A 20,707-nucleotide genomic window follows, 5' to 3' on the forward strand; every position below is an offset into this window, starting at 1 on the left:
AACTTCTGAGGCGGGAAATTATTTCAAAGATTTAGAAAATAATAATTAAATAAGTATGAGTACACATACAATGATTCTTAATTATTTATAAAATAAAATTTCTTTACGGTATATCTAATTATTTTAAACACTACTGTTTTTGTAAAAGATAATTCAAAACTATCTTGACAAATAATTTATGCATTTTCCAGAAAGAAGCTCTATGCTCCTCTAAATTTGACTAATGTTTAAAAATCTTTAAAATGCTTTTAATGTTTAAAATGTTAAAAAGGCTAAATTTGACTAATGTTACATGTTTAAAAAATGCCTTTGAATAATCTTGTCTTGGTTTGAGAGTTTTTTTTTTTTTGAAACCAAAATCTCAAGTAGTGAAATTCTTTTACAATAACAAAATTCTATTGAATTATTTCTAAAGTTTTTTTTATACATTTCTCTGTAGGTCAGAAGCCACCGTCTCCCTCTCCCCCTGGGAAGAAGATTTCTAGTCAAAAACGTAGACGTAATTATTCCTCTTATGAATGTGGTGCCAAAATTGTAGCCTCCAACACTGAAGCAGAGGGAACTAGCAGAATTTTGAATGAGTTGGTTGATGAGTACATGCTTAATCCTTGTAAAGCTAAAATTTGGTTTGTCATCGAACTATGTGAAACAGTTCAAGCCAATCAGGTGAATAATATTGCCAAAAAACTTTTTTTAATTTTCAAAAGCTTAAGTCCATAAGCCATTTTTTGTAATGTAGGTTTCAGTTCTCTTTATACTTAAGTGAGACTTCTTTATTTTTACCCAAAATAAGGTCTTATTTTTTATCAAGACTAAGAAAAATTCCTCTAAGAATAGGAATTTCGGCTTTAAATTTTTGTTTTTAAGAGACAAATTTTGGTAATTTTAATATTAAAAATGTATTCTGTAATATTCAAAGTTAAACTTCATAAATGTGTTAACTTAGGAAGTATTTAAATTTACTTTATGCTATTTAGGCAATTACTGATTTTTCATTTGCCTTACGTTATTGTTTTCATAATTTTCATTGACTAATGCACTTTTACTTCCAATAAATTTTATGAACACAATAAAAAAAATTACATAACATTGTATGTATGCTTTCAAACAAAGCTCCCATGGGTCAGGGAAAATAGGGAAAACCTGAAATCGTCAAGAAATTTTATTTTGACTCTAAAAAGCAGGGAAAATTTGGGAAAAGTTGCATTTTTTTTTCAAAAAACCTGGAGAATTCTTACATTATACCTAAAAAATAACCAGTCTTAGAATTGTCAGTTGCATTAATTATTTATTGAAATACAATTAAAATAATTCTAACATCTATTACAATTATTTGTTATGAAAATTCCCCATTTTACTGAAACTTTATGATGGTTAATCCTCATTCAAGGATATTTTTTGCTCACAAAATCTAATATTTGACATTACAATTAAAAAATGATGAAAAATGTTATCGGTATACATAAAACATGATCTGGATTTACATTGAAATATCTGGATAAGTCGGGGATTTTGTTTTGTTTTGTTGAAAAGCCTGTTCAAATTGATTTTAATGTTTTAAATGTATTTCAATTATTGTTTTTAATTGGTTACTTTCTTATTTATAGATTGAATTAGCAAACTTTGAATTGTTTTCGTCTTGCCCCAAAGACTTCACAGTTTATTCCAGTGATAACTTTCCCACCCGTGATTGGGTGCCCCTTGGAACTTTTACTGCTGCTGAGCAAAGAATTCTTCAGAGTTTTGAGTTGAAACAAGAAGGATTTGGCAAATTCATTAAAGTAACTTCATCTTATAATAACCATGATATCAATTTATTTGTAATAATCTTATTTGTCATTTTATACATATGTATGCCAGAGAATTTAATTTTATCTTTGTTACTTCAAAGTACCATAACTCATAATATAATTAAGATAGTGTGATGTCTACCTTAAGGTTTGCCAATTTGATGCCTTGCGCTTGAGGTGCCTTGTGCTTTTACTTAACTTAAATCATTAGCTTTGACAGTTCTTAAAATCACTGTTGTTTCTATATTTTATGTGTGAGTAATAAAATAAAAATTATAAAATTTTTGTTTTGTATCGTACTAGATACATGTGCAACCGAATTAGTCATCTTATTTTTAAATGCATTTCTGCATTTCAAAATCGAAAAATGTAATTTTGAAGCATCCTGTATATTTGCTAAAATTAATTTATAATTTTATTTTGATTATTAAGTTTTTTAATTGTTTTTTATTTTCCATTAATAATTAATTTATTTGTATATACTACTAGTTTAATGTGGTAAAATATCTGTTTGTGTGTTAATCTAGTGATACCATGTTTGTTAATTAAGCAATTTTCCAATAATATAAAACAAGCCATCAAATATTTGTAACATGTAAAAGAAAAAATATGTTATATATATAATAATAAATATATATTACAATTTAATTGAACTACCCACATAGCAATAAAAATTTTCTATTTAGTAAAACACAATGATGACATATTGTACATTTCCTTTTCATTAAAATTTTTTTTATCAATCATTTACTTATATATTCTATTAGTTATGCTATGAAATTCAAAAAAGTTATTTTTCTGAATTTTTGCATTCTAACTTAGTCGTAAACATGTTAAAAGTACAATATAAACTCGAACATTTTTCACACAATTAGTGATATTATGTAAAGTTTTTTTTCTAAAATATTTATTTATTAAAATTAGTTTAATAAAGTAGATGTTTTATAAGTAAGGTATTTTTTCTGTTAATTTAATGAAGCACTTTGTAAAATTCCAAAGGACAACTGGTGTTAGTTTATTTTATTTTTCTGTTACTATGCTTGCATACTATGTTTTTGGTGTAAATTTGGTTTCTGTAGAATACATCTTCAAACTTTGTACTTTTTTGAGAACTTTTTCTTAAAAATAATATTTTTTGTTGGTGTAAAATTTTTAATATCACACACTGACAGAGTGTAACAATTTAGTCACTCTTTGAAAATTCTTGCTTTAAGTTAGCTAATAAAATGTATTTATAAAAATTTTTTTTATTGCAGAAAAATTTTTGTTTTTTAAACTTAATGCTAAGTTATAACTCATCAATTCAGTTATGTTTGACAAAGTTTCTGATATTTCTAAAGAAACACTTTCATATTTATTAGAGAAACTAATTCCTATTTACTTACTCTTAAGGAAGAACAAAAAACAAATATACTTGCTAAATTTATTTTAGTCCTTTCCTTGATAGCATTACTATTTTTCATCCAGTATCTAAAAACTTTGTTTATAACTTGTTACTTGAATGCATTTGATGATTTATCTAAACAACATGGTTGAAGAGAATGCACAATTTGATAGAACAACTGCAAAAGAAGAGGCTTTTTTATTAAATGTGAATAAATGAATGCACACCCTTGCTTTCACATCAATATGGATAAACAATGTAGATTTCAATGCAGGGGGCCAAATTAAAAATAATTGCAATTTAAATATTGATTTTTAATAAACAAACTATACTTAATTTAAGTGTATAACAATGCCTATTCACTTGTTTCTTCAAGTCTTTTTATAAAATGTATTTAAGAAAGCAAAAATAAGTTTCTATTTTGCTCTTAACTTGGGTTATTAAGTGATTTTTAAATTTGAATTTTTAAATTCTCAACTTTTTATTTAAAATATGGTTCCACTGTATCTAAATTTACATTTCTAGTTTAATAATGTCTAAAGCTGACATAAATAAAAACACAAATCAACATCATATAATTTTTTGTGAATCTCTTTTTTTTAAAATTATATTAATTGTGTGATGAAATCAGAAATCATTGTTTACTCCCTTATTTTCAAAATTTATTTCAAATAATACTGTATTAAACTTTCCTTTGAATATTTCAGATTGAACTACTAAGTTATTACGGGACTGAACATTACTGTCCCCTAAGCGTCGTTCGTATATTTGGTACATCCATGGTGGACGAATATGAGGAAATGGAGACTTTGTCCAATCATGTTGATGCTACTGAAGATGATTTAGACAGATTAGGTAAAAGATTAACTTAATGTATTCCGTAAACTAATTTATAAGAGAAAATTTTTACCTGTATCATTAGTGACCTATTTATTTTTCATTCTGAAAATTGATTTGGTAAATAAATTAAAGTTTTAAGTCTGTTTAATTTCTAATGTACTTGCTTTTGTTTTATAGATATTGTAATTGAAGATCAAAAACCAACTAATTTACTTGGTAGCGCTACAGATGCTGTTATGAATATTGTCAAGAAAGCAGCCCAAGCTTTAGGACAACATCAAGCTTCAGATGGTATATTTTTTAATACATTACTGATTTCTGAAAAATTATTATAAATATTATATTAAAATTTTTTTAATCAGTAGTGGTATTGATTATGGAGGAGGTAGACTATTATTTAATTATCAAAACTGAGGTATATGTACTGTATATCCCGGTGTATAAGTTGGCATCCTACATTTGATTATGAAATAGCAAATTTCTGGTATGTCTGATGTTATAAGTCGATTGCTGAAAAAACAAAGTGTAAAATTTTCTATCTTAATGTAAAATCTTTTTTAAAAAAAGTGTGGAATTTAAAGTTCTTTGTATGAAGCTGAAGAGTTTTTTTGTGTGGGACTCTGCAGATAAGGGATCCCATTGCGGAGTGGGTTTCGTCTCACGACGCTGCTAAGTTAGCAGTGTCGTGAGATGAAACCAAATAAATACAAATAAATAATTCTACGTATTTAGTGATACATTTTGTTTAAAAAATTATTTTCAGCAGTTAGAATTTGTAAGCTCATTGAAAACATATTTTATTGAGGGTTATACTGAGGCTTAAGTTTACATTAGTTGAAAACTGGCTGAAAATAAAATAATTTGTTTTGTGTGTGACTGTTTTAAATTATTTTTGACTTATAGTATGAATTAGGATTATCTCTTTCACGACTAATGTTGGCCTGTTTTCAGGAATTGTTAAGTTATCCAATAAAATAAAGATGCTACCTCCATTGTCATGAATGATATCCTTATTTCTTGTTTCTATTGATGGAATCATTAATTTTACTTAGTTTAGGCTGTATTTTTTCCTTTTGTAAATGCAAGCATGTTTAAAATATTTTTCAAAAATGAATTTCAAGTTAATTATCTAAATTTAGATATGAGACTGATTATAATTCAGTATTTATGAAATTTTAATTTATTGAATGTTATACTCCAGTATTCATCTGCACATTGAAATATTTTTCAGAAATGAAAGGAAATGAGACTGTTAAAGATCAGCAAAATGTTTCTGAAGCTCAGCTGTGCTCGTAAGTATCAACAAATGTAATAGAATTTAAATATTGCAAATTTTTTCTAAAGAAATTTTTTTTTGTTGCTGTAAATATTTACTAAGAATTCTTTTTTATCTAATTAATTACAAAATATTGATTAAATTGTGTGAATGATATCTAAATAGCTTGAATACAAATGTTTTTAATAGTTTGAATTCTAGTTTTAATGATCTTTTTAAATAATTTAAATCTCTAAATTGTATACTGTTTTTTTAATCTTGCAGCTTCATATGCTGCGGTCACCAAACTTGAATTATTTTAAATTTTTTTTTAATGTGTTAAATCTTTCTTTAGCACATTAATTTTGTTATTCTTTAGCCTATTTTTTTGTATTTTAGCTTATATTTAGCTTATTAAGTTTGTTTTATTAGTTTCTTAATGTAGTTGTAACGATAAATTTTTTTTTCTCATTTGAATATATCTTCTTAAGACCATAAATCAGGAGCAATCCCATTAAAATGTGTAAATGCCTTTTATTACAATTATAAAATAATTTATATTTTTTAGTTGCATTTAACAAAGATTTCACCCCAACTATGAGTTTTAGCATTGTTTTAAACACTGAAATGTGTTCAACTCTTGATAATTCTATTTACTGAAAAAAATTAATATTTTAACTCCTATCCAATTTTTGATATAACCTTGAAACCCTTATTACCCAAATAATATGAGTGCAAAATAATTATTTCTGTAGTAGACTAAAAACTGCTACCTTTCTATACTCAAGATCTTGATAACTTGACTATTAATTTTATTACTGTGATAAAGCTTTCCAATGTGTGAACTAAATAATTGTGAAATTCCTATTTATTAGAAGTATCTTTGTAAGCAGTAAATAAGTTCTATTTGAAGAATATTGTACATTCATTACATGCTTTGTGAGGAATGTGTTGATATTTTAATAACTTTTAAAAAAAGTTAAAATAATAAAAGTTACAATTCTAGGATATATAGAAGCATTAGAAAGCTGTTTATAAAATATCATTTCTCTACAAAAATTGCTTTAAAAGACTCAATTGAACATCCTATGTTTTGTAATTGCAGCCAACCATAATATGTACTTAAATTTATAAAGCTGAGTTATTATTCATGGTTTATGCTTATAGCTGACCAGAACTTCATGTTTTTTCTCTACAATTGATCTTAAATCTATAAATCTAAAATACCTCTAACGAAACTTTCAAAATGTCACTAACATGTTTTTTTACTGATCTCTTCATGTGCACCCGTTTAGTTCATAATAAGGTAGGGAGCCGATTGTCCGGAACGGTCGGGACCATCGCTATTCCGGATAACTGATTTTTCCGCTTTTCTAGATCGCTACAAAAAGCATTTTTTTTTATTGTTAAACCCAACTAAAAAATAAAATCTTTGGAAATAATCTTAAAAATAAGAAAGAACGATGAAGTAATACACTAATGATTATTTCCAAAATGATGGTAAGGTAAACATCTTTAAAAAAAGAAAGAAAAATCGTAAAATCTTATGAGGAAATTTTTTTTTTTTTTTAAAAATGGCGAGAATATATATTGAATTTCGTTTCAGTTTTTTGGTTTTCCGGTTTTCTGATTTCCGGATAACGGGTTCTATACTGTATTTAAAATTTATCTGACTGGGGCTGCTGTAACTGTATGTATATGTTACTGTAAATGACTGAAATTGGTGGTAGTTGATTTCCACTGGTGAATGTTGACAATAAAATAGTTGGCTTGGTAAATGTCCGAAATATATACCAGATCTAGATAATTAAACTGCTGGGTTTACATTTGTTAGGTATGCCCTCCATCAATGTTTTTTTTAAGGTCAAGTTCCACTGCCTAGTATGTATTTAACCGATACTCTGAACACTGATGTTCCTCCTAATCTATCTTCAGCAGATATTAAAATATTGAAAAAATATCATAATATAAAAAAATTAATATAAAATCAGACAAAACTAATATTTCGGACAAAAGCGACTGTGATTGTTGACATTCACTGGTGAAAGTTGGCATTATTTTTATTTCGGTCATTAACGGGAATGTATATGTTTAACATCACTGTTTTGCTAGTTATTGATACAGTTTTTTTTTTCATAGTGTTGCTGACCAATCTCAAAATAAGTGTGAACCAGTTCCCATAAAAACTGATAGTGATACTATACTATCCCCACACCAATTTCCCATTATTTCAAGCTCTATGCACCACTCATTATTTCGCCGATTGCATCGCTGTGATCAGTGCTCATCTCGCATCCGTTATTATTCTTCAGCTCAACCGCATTGCCGATTCTTTCAAGCCGCTTTAGGGCCAGTAGTATTTCAAGCACTCTGTGATTGGTTCAAAGAGCACCCTGTAGTTATTGCACAAGAGTCCTCATCTCACAGAAATAAAGTACCATTGCCAAATATTGATTCCAGTATTTTTCCTACAAAAAGTCCGCCTCCCCAAGTTATGAGGGTTGCAATAGAAAACGAGTTGCCTTGGAAAAAACTGATCTCAAATGATACTGTTCCTTTAGGTCCAATAAATGTTACTAATAACTCTTCTTCAAATAACTCTTATTCTTCTCTAAACATAATTGCTAACTTATCAATAGGTAGTGATAAAATAGACTTAGAAGGCACACCCCATATTGTCTCCATAACTTCATTTAATGAATCTGAAGGATTTTCTGGTACCCCTGAGTTGAGCGGGACGGTTTACCCTTTGCATGACACCACAGAGACTTCGTCAAGCCAACCATCTCAAATTACTTCAACCGAAACTACCATTCCAGAAGATCAAACTGTTATAGAAGCTTCCAAAATTTTACCAAGCAATATAGAATCTTCTATTCTGTCAGATGATTTATCGGAATCTGAAGTTGAGCAGATTGCTGGTATGCCCGATACGTTGACAGCCAGTGAAGATGTGACAGAACCTCTATCTGTCACTGAAATTCCAGTAGAGTTGAAACCCACTGTTGAAAGACCCATGGATGTGCGCACTGAATTTCAGGGAAAAGTAGAACCAGTTGGTATTTCCTCCGTCGGCCAGAAAGAATCAGTATTCATGCGGATGAGTAATCGCATCAAGGCATTGGAAATCAACATGTCTCTCAGTAGTCAGTACTTACAGGAATTAAGTCAGCGTTATAGACGACAAATGGAGGAAATGCAGCGAGCCTTCAATCGTACCATCGGAACCTTAAATGACACTGCAAGAAAAGCTGCCGAAAGGGTAAGTGTAGAAAGGGAAAAAATTATATTATTTGACCATTAGAGATATTAAGTTTTTTATAAATTTTCTCAAGCCTTGAATCAGGAATTAAGTTGTAGAAATTGTAATTAGTAGTAAAAAATAAAATAGGGGTTATTACTATTGCTTATTTTGGCTTTTTTTAAAATTTAATATCAAGCTTTTTCATTATGAGAAAATTCATTTTTTACTTCGTTTTCTCTTAAATAATGCAAAAAACAAAAATTTGATTAACTTTAAGATTATAAACACAAAGTACTACATTTGAAATTGGCATATTGTCATAAGCTTTAGTTCTAGGTGTGAAAATATCATCTGAAATAGTAATCTTAGGGTCTTATTTTATAAAAAACTTTGCCTGTGTTAAGTTTCATAATGTTATCTATATTCCATGATTTTTTTTTAAAATCACTTTAAAATAATATAAAGAGAGAAGTTTGTCTTTGTGCTTATGATAAGTAACAAAATAATAATAAAGACATTTTTAAAATTTTATTTTTATTTATGTTATGTCCTTTGCATTATTAACATAGAAAGGTAATATTTTGATTTCTGTAACTTTTAAAAGAAACAAATTTCATACTTCATTTTAAAGTAGGATATAGTTTTAAAAATAGGCAATATACAAGTAAAATGTGTGAATGATCTTTTCTAAATTTAAGCCTAAGTCAAACATTAAAAATTTTTAAATATGTGTTTTTAAATATTTTTTTTTATTACTTTTTTCTTATTTGTTAACTACTTTTTATATGTAAAATTTAGGAAGTCAATTTTATGTGGAGTTACATTTTATGTTGAAATGGGTTAAATTTAACATTAACATTTGAGTTCAAAATGTATTTTTATTTGTATAAAGCTCAAAAATCACTAGTACTTAGCATTGCATCTGATTCATAATTGGGAAATTTTTCAAATGTACTAGCAGAAGAAAAAAAAAAGAGTTAATTTATTTATATTTATAGGATTTGAAACAGCAAGATATTCTTAATAATTTACAACTTCAAGTTGCCAATCTTTCGCAAACTGTTGATATGTTAGTGCAAGAACGTTCTACAGTATTTCGACAGGTATTTATTTTTTGTTGTTGTTATTCTTATGCAAGCATGTTATTAATTTTCATTCTTGAAAAGTTGAATCCTGTTTTTTTTTAAAAATTTTTTTATAAAAAAAATATGATTATATTAAAGTGTGCCATAATAGTAAAAAACACATCTTATGGTACTTTTTGACGGATACAGAAAAATCAGCTTCTGAATACAAAGAAAAATCAAGATATCCCTGAACAAAACCTTTACTTTAATCTAAAAAGTGCATTTTTTAAAATTTTTTTTTTTTAGATAAGACAAAATAAAAGTTTAAAAGCCAATTTCTATATCCACTTAGAGAAAACTACTCACAAACAATATCATCTTAATATAAATTTTGCAGTTGAAGTAAGTTAATCTGCTATTGCTTGCTGACTAAAAAATCTGTTGTCTTTTGAAAATTTAGACAAAGTTTTACAACTATGTGAACAAAAATGTCTTTCGAATGAGTATTATGACAAATATTTCAATTATATACTTATTAAAAAATTTATTTTATTTATTAAATTCATTAACTTAAGCAGTAAATTTCTTTCAAAGTAGTTAATGTTTTAATGTAAAATTAAATTTTAAATGCGAAACCTTAATTGCACATAAAAAAACATGGGTATATAATATGAAAATTACATTTAGTTAAAATAATACCTTCCTGAATTCAGGGAAAATTATATAAGAGCATAAATTGTAATAGGAGTCGAACATTTCAATTCCTCTGCTCTCTCTGTTTGAAGGTGAAGTGCTGAAAAATGAAACTAGATAACTTTCAAGTAGATAGACTTATGTCTTTGTCTTGTTTTTATTCTTCTGTATTTTATATTGTATTCTTCTGTATTATATATTGTATATTATGTATTCTATTCTTTTCCTTGACTTTGGCAGAACCTTTGGGGTACAGAGAGGGCAATTTTAGACTTTTGTCTTGCTCTTTCAATAGAAAAGGTTTTGCTTTTATGGCTTCCGGAGCTGGTACCCCCTGAAGACGTCAGCTTTGGTTGTCATATTTATCAAATTTTTTTTCATTGTCTCATTAGCAAAGATGTATACTGTTTTATATTATTATAGAAAAATTCTGTATTGTATATATTCCGATAGTATGAGCGTTTTGAGCCAATTAGAAAAGTTTCACCGTGTTACTCATCCAATTTTATGCTTCATTATTCATTTGTTAACCACTCTTCAGAAGAATGGCTTTGAGATTTTATTTTGCTGGGTACCGAGTCATGTTGGTATTCCAGGGAATGACCTAGCCGACTCAGCTGCACGATCTGCCACATCTGCTTTAACATTGTCCATACCTTTCTCTGATGTAAAACTGCATATTCGGAAATTTGTGACATCATTGTGTTAACAGCAGTGGGATCTCAAAGTTTTTAATAAATTGCACAGCATTAAAACCGATTTGGGACATTTGCCAGTACTGTCCTTGTGTAGTGCTGATGTAAAGCTTACACGTCTTCGAATTGGTCATACCCGGTTAACGCACCTTCACTTACTCTTTGGAGAGCCTCCTCATCTATGCAGTACCTGTAACGTTTTTCTCTCGATTCATCACATTTTATTAATATGTCCATGTTTTAACCAACTTCGTTTAACGTTTTTTAGGAGTTCTATTTTATGCATGCAGGATTTGTTAAGATGATATTCATCATCCTAACATTTTCGCGTATTTACGTGCTGTTGGTATTTTTAACTGTATATAAATGTTTTAATGCATCTGCAATCTCATTCACTTTAGAGAACAACTTATTTTACTTATTTCGTGTATTTTATATCGTATTCATAACTTTTATCTGATTTCATTCCTACCCTTTAATGTGATTTTATTCATACCTTTTATCTGATTCTATATACAAACTTATTCCATTTACAAACTTACACAATTTTATCAGTTATAATGGTATGACAAATAAAGTGGTGCCTGTACTTTCTCTATTGAACTGTTTTGCCGTATTGTTTGGCGCAGCATGTCCTCTTTTGGACTTTGTGCCACTAAACCATACATTCAATTCAATTCAATTCTATAGAGAAAATCTAATTAAGATTTGATTTGGGTATTTCTTTTTATATGGGGGAAAGATGGGTTTAAATAATGTTTATCTCTTTTTTTTGACAGATGATTGAAACTCACGTTGGATTGATGGTAATAGAAGCCATTATCATGATTACAATCATGTCCCTCTGCGTTCGTCGCATCTCTTCATCTGCTGGTCAGATACCTTTACCTGCAAAAGAAACAGTTGTGGCTACTCGCGTCTCCAAGAGGAGAAGCTCGGTAGATTCATGCTCGCCTCCTGTTGCAAGAAAAGTGAAGAAGCGATCTGCAAGTGAGGAGGCATTAAATGCAGGTATTTACAAGCAGTACGACTTTCTCTTTGAGACTATCTTCAGCCAGTTATTTGAGTTCCAGAAGAAGTAGAAACATAATTAAAATTTTTCAATTCCTAATTCAGAAAAATGTGGCATAAGAGAGAAATTTCATTAAAATCTGAAAATTGTCTTTTGATGAAACAGTTTTTTTTTTTTTAAATTTTTTTTGTAAGTTAAGTATTAGGTATTACTACATTAATATTCTCTATAATAAATATGTTGAAATTAATTCTTATTCACTATGCCCCAATATCTTCACTATTAAGATTAATAAAGATTTTTAAAATTTTGAAGAATTTAAAGTTTTTATTTCTTTATTAATTTAAAGCAATCTGCTAAAAAAAAAAAAAATTGAAGAATTTTTTTCTTTTAAAAGCATTATATAGAGTAAAAATATACAACATAAATAAACTAGCTCTAAAAAAAAAAAAATTATGTATTGAATATTTCTATCTATTCATTACTTTATAGTTAATTTGTATTCATTTATATTTATTTGTATGATAATTTTAAAAGCATAAATTTGGATTTTAGAGTGAATAAAATGGACTAATCTGTATATTAACATAATGTTTTACAGAAAAGAACAATTTTCTAAAAGTTCATATGATAAATAAAACAATTGTAATTCCAAAGAGTGATAAGTTAACTTTACAAAATGTCCTCTTTTAACAAATTTTTCTGTACAACTAAATGCAGAACAATAAACCACCATATTTTACGATTTTTGACTTCAAAAATTCCCAAATCGATTCTCTTCTATTGAAATAAAAGGTAAAATAAATTCGTAAATTAAGCTTTAAATGGTTCCCTTGATTTACTCTCGAGTCACTTGGCTCTATTCTGAAGACAAAAATTATTTTGATGTGCATGCTTTATTTACGTTTCACCACTATGGTACAAGTAGGTATTGTAGTACATATTTTACTTCGGCTAGGTATTGAATGTTCTTTTGAATGCAAAATTATTTGCATCTAACATTTCTATTTACAAGCAAAATAGAGGTTTTAAATTTAAAAGACTTAGATCGAGTCATCAGAGGGTCTGTGTTTAAATTTGATTACCGTATATTCCGGCGTATAACGCGCACTTTTAATACAAAAAGTAACATTGGAATTTTCGGGTGCGCGGTATACGCCGAATATAAAAAATTATAGATTAACAAAATTTAAATATATAAAAATACTTTTATTTTAAAGAAATGACATACCTTTACCTATATACTTTATTGATTTTCGTTATTACGTAAATAGTTCATTATGTTCGTCTTCCGTTATTTCTTCAGGCACGTCGTTACAATCTGTTTCGTCTTCATCATCTGTGTTACCCTCATCCATAAATAAACAGTCATCTTCTGATCCGTCCAGATTATTTGAAATGTTGCATTTTTTGAATGATTTTCTAACCATCTCAGGCTTAATTTCATCCCATACTTTTAATATCCATTCGCACACTGTTTCCAAACTTGCATGACGCATATGTCCTCCTTTCGTAAAGGTTTTCTCGCCCTCCAACATCCAAGTGTTCCACTGTTTTTTTAAATTGGCTTTAAATGGTTTGCTTAAGCAGACGTCCAATGGCTGAACTAATGGTGTCAATCCGCCCGGAATAACTGCCATATCGGTGTTACATACTTTCAAAATTTTTTTTGTATTATCTGTAAGGTGGGACCAAAACATGTCCCACACTAAAAGGCTTTCTGGTTTTCTGTAGATACTAGACGAGATATTGCACATGTACAATCCAAATTTTCGTGCGCGTTATACGAAGAGTATATCTTAAAATTTAAAAAAAGTTATTGGAAATTACGGGTGCGCGTTATACGCCGGAATATACGGTAATAGAAAAAGCTTTTAATTAAAATTCTAATGAGTTATTGGAGTGCAAGTTATTATACATGCAAGTGCTCATCAATGTTTTATTTTATAAATTGTTTTTGTAAATGAACCATTTTTCTCTTTCCAGAATAGTGCTAATGATATAGATTTTTGTAGTAAAGTGATTTCAATTGTTCTTGTAAAGCAAATTACATAAAGTAAAAAGTTTCAAAATAGTTCTGAATAATGCTGTAGTTACCAGAAAACTCGAATATTAAGTGTTTGTAAAATTTTTGTGATGTGCCTTGAGATGTTGGATATAATGCATTTTATATATACATAGCGTGTAAAAAAATTAGTTTAATTAGTACTAGGGTCCATCAATTTGAGCTTACATCAGAGATAAATAAAATTATTAAAACTAAAATGAGTTTGCAATCAAAACATTTTGTGAACACAAAGTGTTCTAAAAATGACCAAGGATTTTTTAAAAAAGAAAGAAAAATAAAAGGTATACAAGGGTCCAATATACTATGTTTTGCTTAGGAAACCAGGTCATTTTTCACCAAAATTCAAAATTAATAGCAAGATTCATTGTAGATGGTGTTTCTGACAAGAAAAAATAATGTTTCTACTGCCTGTCTGACCATTTTAAATTAAATATTTAAATAATATATATATATAATTTTGACCTTAATGTTGCTGCAATATGGGGTTATTTCAAAAACATTGCTCTGTACTGCCAATCTGTTAATAAACTTAGTACCTAATTTTTTAAATTAGACGTGAATAAATTTTCTGGTTTCTGAAGCAGCAAACCATACTTAACTATCTCCCGATTTTCAATTAATTTTTCAAACTGATGGCTCTCTTTCAGACACCTGATTAACAAAGGAGTGTAATTAAGGCTTTTTTTAACACTAAATTTATAATTTAGTAGTTTGTTCTTATAAAATCAGTTATGAATAAACCATTCATTCAAATCAGTCATATTGGCTTTAATTATTTCATGCTGTCATTTTGAAAGTTGATCAAAAATATGGAGCCCTATTTATTCGGGTAAGGAATTTTAGTTTCCTTCAGTTTTTTATTTATAAGTTTGTTCTATAATTTCTAGAAATAAAGGTGTGCAAAATATGTCATTGAGTTCCAAAATAATTATTAATCATCAAATTATATAATTCCCAATGAATTAATCATGTTTTTTTTATTATAGGGGAATTATTGATTGTTGAACCTTTGCCAGTATTAATTGATCCTATACTAAAAGTAAGATTCTTTTCTATATTTAATGTGTGTATATTTAATTGATAAAATGTGGCACTCTCTTTTAGAAAATTACCTAAAAGTGCTCCTTTTACAAAAAAGAAATTAAAAGTTTTTGAGCACTGCTTATTCTACTCAGACCAGGTCCGTTTAAAATACTTTAGGTCTGGTTTATGGGTAAAGAAATGTCTGGAAGTGATGTTTTTGCTGTAGATTATATGTGACCAGGTCAGGTCTGTTAAAGATTGGTTAATAGCTTATTGTTCTTAATTAGGTTATAGGTAATAAAGGTTAGCTACAAAAATCAGATTTTTTTTTCATTATTTGAAATATTATTTTTTTTTGTTGGGAAAAATATTAATTTGTATTAAAATTTTAGGAATGTTTCTGTCGTTATATATATATATATATATATATATATATATAAACTTTACTGAATTTTCGGGCTGCTAACTCTTACAGATTTTCTGTTAATGTTTTATCAATGGATTTTCTTTTCCTTTGGATTTCTTGTTTTCTGGTAAAAGAAATATTAAAAATAAAGGGTGGCTTAATACCTTATTTCCCCCAGTTTTGAGGAATATAGTTCGAAAAATAAATTAATTTCCAGTTTGAAAAATAAATTAATTTATATTTTTAATAAATTCTATTCCAATGGAAATTAATTTTAAATAATAATAATTAATAATATAAATTAATTTCCATTTTATGTTAAAGGTTACAAAACTGTTCTGATTTGTAATACTGTTTGTTTCCGACTATGTTCCTGGCTTTTTTTTGGGGGGGGGGGGGATCGGACGAGGTTATAAACAAATTACCCTTTGATTTTGTTGCCCTGACTCCAAAAACATAATTTAAGTTTGGCATAGTTAGCTTATTTTTGCGTCCCGAAAACTTAAAATAAATTAATTCTAACTAATATTTTCTCAGAAAAGCAATTTCTGTTGTAAAAAAGAGCTTTATTATTTAAACAAAACTATATAAATTTCTTTCTATTTCCTTACATTTAATAATAATTCTCATAAAAAAAATTTTTTTTTTAGGCTAAAAAGAAAAATAGGAAACGTAGTAAAGCCATCCTAAGAAGCAACTCAAATCCAACAAGTAACAATTCAACTTCTACTAGTCATTCTATCCTGAGGCCCACTTCCCGATCTGATACTTATATACAAGCCAGTGATAAACCAAATCTTTTATCACATGAATCTAGTAGCAAATGTGAGAACTGTAATGACAATACTTGTACTGCAGCAAAAGCTCCAGATAAAGAAAGGAGACTGAATGGTGCTCCCTTTCAAAATCTCACCAATGGTTCTGTAATCAGACCCAGAGAGTCACAAACTGAGAGTAAATCTTTTAAAGCAAAAGAAAGATTCAGCTTTAAAAAATTTCTGAAATTTCAAAAAAGGGATTCTATCTAGTCTGTGAGTTTAGTTGCAATGTTGTATTTAATGGTGATGATGGTTGGTTTTTTTTTTCATTTCATTTATGCTATTTCCATTAGCAATTTTGTTAAATGATAATTTTGCGTTAAAAGAAATTTTTTTTTTTAATATATACATAGAATGGAAAATATTGTCTTTTTTTTTTTTTTTTTTAAATGAAACTAAATATTTTGATATATATTTATTTTTGGGACCAAGATGATAAGTTACTATGGTTTGAAACGAATTGAATCAAATAATATAAATATTTTAAAAAATTTTTTTTAATTTAATAACTGAACATGTGAAGTTTTATTTATTACTAGTCTTTAAATGTCTTTTTAAAGTGTTTGCATTTATTGATCTTTTAAAGTGAGTTTGTAAATATGGGACTTATTCTGAAATGATGCTGGAAATAAAAGAATTTAATAACTGAAGTGTTGGATTTCTTTTAAGTCAAAAATCTATTGAACACTTTAAACTGTTAATGCAATGATATAAAACATTTTCAGTATTTGATATAAATTTCTAAAATATATTCTCTTACGGATTGTCTATGTGAGATTTCTACAAAATAGAATAGAAATTGATGCACAATAAGTTGTGAAACAAAACATAGTGTGATACCTGTGCAAGGACAGAAGGGTAAGTTCTTTTTAACAATACAAATTTATAAGAGTTACAATTCTCACGCCATAGCGAATGAATCATTTTATGATTTGTTCAGAAAGGGTGCACATAGAATAATGTAAGGTAATAAAAGCCCTATGCCATTTGTGGAGCTTTAGACACTTCATGCTATTTTATGTGTACATTTTAAGTATTGATATATCCAAGGGCAGCAGTTGATCAAGCTGTGTTAAGTTAGGAATAGTTTTAATTTATAAGCATCGTACTTTTCTTACCTAAAATGAAAAACATGTTCGACCAAAGGTAGTTCGACCAGTTTCAATAAATATTAAAAAAAAAAATTTTTTTTCTGTTATTTTTAAGGGTTCTGAAGACACCACTATTATAATTTTATGTTTTTATGGTGGATTAAAGATTTAAGTTCTGTAAATAAAATAAAACAAGTGTCATAAAAAAAAATCCTACTAATCCTCTAAATGGTTTGTCCATTGTTTTGATTCAATGGTGCATATGTACACCATTTATTTATTTTTCCTGCAAAATATATTTTTTTTGTGTCTTAATAAGTATAATATCACATTTTATAAAATTTCTATGCTTCCCCTAAAATGGGTTAAAAATGCCCTATTTTCATGTGTTAAATTAGACTGTGGAGTTTTAGCATGGTCAATCCTTTGTTTGGTTGCTAAAAATGATGTTTAACCAAGAATGATATATGTTTGGGACCCATTGCACCATATCAAAATGATTGTCTCATTGAATTCTGTGCAAATCAAAACCAAGGTTGCATGCCCATTGGATTATGTGTTTATACAATAAGTGTTCACATTAAAAATTTCTAATTTAAGTGAAGCCCCAATTTGTAAACAATGGAGAAATATACTTAATACTAGCTAGTTAACAAATATGTGAAATATTTGTTAACGAGCTAGGGTTTGAGCATATACTAGGTCAGGGATGGCGAACCAATGGCACGCGTGCCATTGATGGCACGCGACACAATATTTTGGGCACTCCACCAATCACAAAGTTTACTATGAAGCATATTAACAATTGAATTTAAATTCCCAAAAAACAAAAAATGAACAATTATTTATAAAAAATTTAACAACTAATGCAAAGAAAGCAATTAATAACCATAAAAAGCAAGCTAACAAATAACTAGCAAAAATATTAACATATAATAACTAATACAAAACAAAAGAACAATTAAGCTATGCAAGTGAAAGCGAAAGAAAAACTGCACAGGATATAATATGACGCCTAAGCGAAGGCAAGGAGACTCGAAACAGTTGGTCTTGCCAAAGCAAAAGCATAGCCAACGCGCTAATTTTTTCATTCTTTCGTCCCTTGGTTGCCAAACTAAAGCATCTTCTTTGTACATTCGCTTTCCTGAGAAGGTATTTATAAATTAAGTACATTTAAACATGATAAAATTTGTAATACAAGTTCAAAGATAAACTTTTAAACTTTTCTTATTATGCATCATTTATTTGTATTTATAGGCACTTTTAAACTGTAATTAATTCCAAAATAACGAAGAACTACTTTTCAAAAGCGTAGTATTATATTTCCTATATTTCCCTGTAGTGAAATCTTGAGGTGAAACGAAGTATAGTGACGCATTATTTGGTTACGCAAAGCATAATAGTCAATTTCGTTGACACAACTGTATTTTGTATTTTAAAGTTAATTTGTGTTAGATTTGCGATTTTTAACTGTTATTTAACATGGCTAGTTCAGCAAGGGAAACAAAAGTGCAAATTAGTAAGCATATCAGACAATTTCAAACTTGGTGGACAGAAAAATATGGCATGATTAGTAAAGGCGACAAAGCAGTGTGTGTTTTATGTTCTGGAACAGTGGTATGTAGAACATCGTCTGTAAAACGGCATTTTGAAACAAATCACAAATTCGTTAGTCAAAAAAGCGAACCAGAGCAAAAGGAAATAATTGCAAGTGCAATGAAAGACAGAAATAAACAGTCCACTTCTATGATTAAATATGTTGGCAAAAATTGTCATACGAGTGCGGCAAGTTACTCGGCTGCAAATATCATTGCTCGGCATAGTAAACCTTTACAAGAGGGAGAGTTTTTGAAGGAAGCCTGGCTAGCATGCGCGCTCTCACTTTTTGATGATTTTGATAACAAAGATAAGATAATTCAGCGCATCAAAGATACCCCTCTATCTAGAAATATAATAAACGAAAGAATATTAAAATTGGCTGGAAATGTAACAGATCAACAAAAAATTGACATTAACTCCGCTCTTTTTATATCGCTATGTCTTGACGAAAGCACTGACATCACTAAATCTGCACATTTAGCTGTTATTGCACGATATTGTGTAGGAAACGTCATTAAGGAAGAATTAATTGCGATAACATCGTTGCTAACAACTACAAAGGGCACAGATATTTGTACGGCTGTTAAAAATTTACTTATTGAGAAAGAGATGGATTTGAAAATAATTGTTTCGGCAACAACTGATGGTGCTCCAAGTATAGTGGGCAAAAAAAATTGTGGGCTGTGCTCTGTCCATCCTAGGATTTTCCAACCTGAAGGTGGGGTAGAGGGTCATAACAATAGATATGATCCATCAATGTGTCAAAGGGGAAAATGTATTGTTATGAATAGATCTTTGAAGTAGGGACTCTTAAATTTTAACAAATGTCCATCGCCAAACATTTGGCGATGGGCATTTGTAAAATCTCTTCAGCAACCCCAAAAGATTGTACCACCTCGTGTTGTCAATATAGAATTTTTAGCAATCAAGTTGGAGATAGTTTTTCATAGTTCAAAATTTGAAAAAAGAATCCTTGAACATGAAAAGTACCTCTATTATTTTCATGCGGAATTGAAGAGCAAGACAGCTTGGTCTTGTATCAGAAAAGAAAACGGGTGTAGAGCAAGACTTTACACCCGAAATGATCAATACAAGGGCGTCCTTAATACACATATGCACCCCCCGGACACATCAAGGATAAAAAAATTTTCTTTTGTCAACGAGTTAAAAAAAAGAGTGAAAGAAAATCCAGTTCAACCTCTACAACAACTTTATATTGTTTGTTCTATATCAGGCCTGAAAGCGAGACAGAACTGTTGAATTGCAATATGTGATTATCAATTGTTAGATAATCGTTTTTCATTTATCATGAACATACCAATCTAATCAATATGTGGGAATTTTAACAAAATTTTTTAGAAGGTATTTTATGCTCGCAGTCAATGTTTATTTTTTTACGAAAGCGCACGTTTAGTAAAAAATACAAAATCTAAAAAAAGTTCTTTTATAAAATAATTGTTCAGTAGAAATTTTCAATTTAATGATATTCCAGATTTTAAGCTAAACAAGACTGTCGTGATTTTTCCCAACTCTTAGCATCTTGCTTTGATATTTATGAATTTTGTGAACGTTCAGATGACCACTATAATCTACCAAAGTAAACACGGATTTTAAATATAATTGATTTGGAATCAAAGAACAGAAAAATAAAGATTTTCAATTCAACGTCTTTTTATTTCAATTAATAATGAAAATTTCATCGTTTAATTAAAAATTTTACAC

General features: G+C 28.6%; 2 protein-coding genes across 3 annotated transcripts in view; both read left to right on the plus strand.

Annotated features, from left to right (window-relative positions):
* LOC107439624 (SUN domain-containing ossification factor) overlaps positions 1–16,945 on the plus strand; it is a 57,094-nt gene extending 40,149 nt beyond the window's left edge. The window contains exons 7-17 of one of the 2 annotated variants that reach the window (XM_087161313.1): positions 440–666; positions 1,608–1,781; positions 3,882–4,029; positions 4,192–4,305; positions 5,246–5,306; positions 7,409–8,531; positions 9,512–9,616; positions 11,748–11,979; positions 14,846–14,877; positions 15,035–15,087; positions 16,128–16,945. In XM_087161313.1, coding sequence (XP_087017439.1) covers positions 440–666; positions 1,608–1,781; positions 3,882–4,029; positions 4,192–4,305; positions 5,246–5,306; positions 7,409–8,531; positions 9,512–9,616; positions 11,748–11,979; positions 14,846–14,877; positions 15,035–15,046 — 2,228 coding nt within the window. In that variant the 3' untranslated portion in view covers positions 15,047–15,087; positions 16,128–16,945. The remainder of the gene's footprint in view (positions 1–439; positions 667–1,607; positions 1,782–3,881; positions 4,030–4,191; positions 4,306–5,245; positions 5,307–7,408; positions 8,532–9,511; positions 9,617–11,747; positions 11,980–14,845; positions 14,878–15,034; positions 15,088–16,127) is intronic. The other variant, XM_087161308.1, reaches the window with a different exon arrangement.
* Positions 16,946–18,868: 1,923 nt separating this feature from the next.
* Positions 18,869–19,789, plus strand: LOC122268966 (SCAN domain-containing protein 3-like). Its single transcript, XM_043040048.2, has one exon. It carries the CDS (start codon positions 18,869–18,871, stop codon positions 19,787–19,789), a length of 921 nt encoding a protein of 306 aa, XP_042895982.2.
* The last annotated feature ends 918 nt before the right edge of the window (positions 19,790–20,707 follow it).

This window comes from Parasteatoda tepidariorum, chromosome 1 (genome assembly GCF_982258835.1).
Source record: "Parasteatoda tepidariorum strain Cologne lab strain chromosome 1, Ptep-v5.0, whole genome shotgun sequence".
Taxonomy (NCBI): Eukaryota; Metazoa; Arthropoda; class Arachnida; order Araneae; family Theridiidae; genus Parasteatoda; species Parasteatoda tepidariorum.

Bases quoted from the DNA above. Each gene is read 5' to 3' on its own strand.
- LOC122268966 (XM_043040048.2), top strand. From the start codon at position 18,869: ATGGCTAGTTCAGCAAGGGAAACAAAAGTGCAAATTAGTAAGCATATC.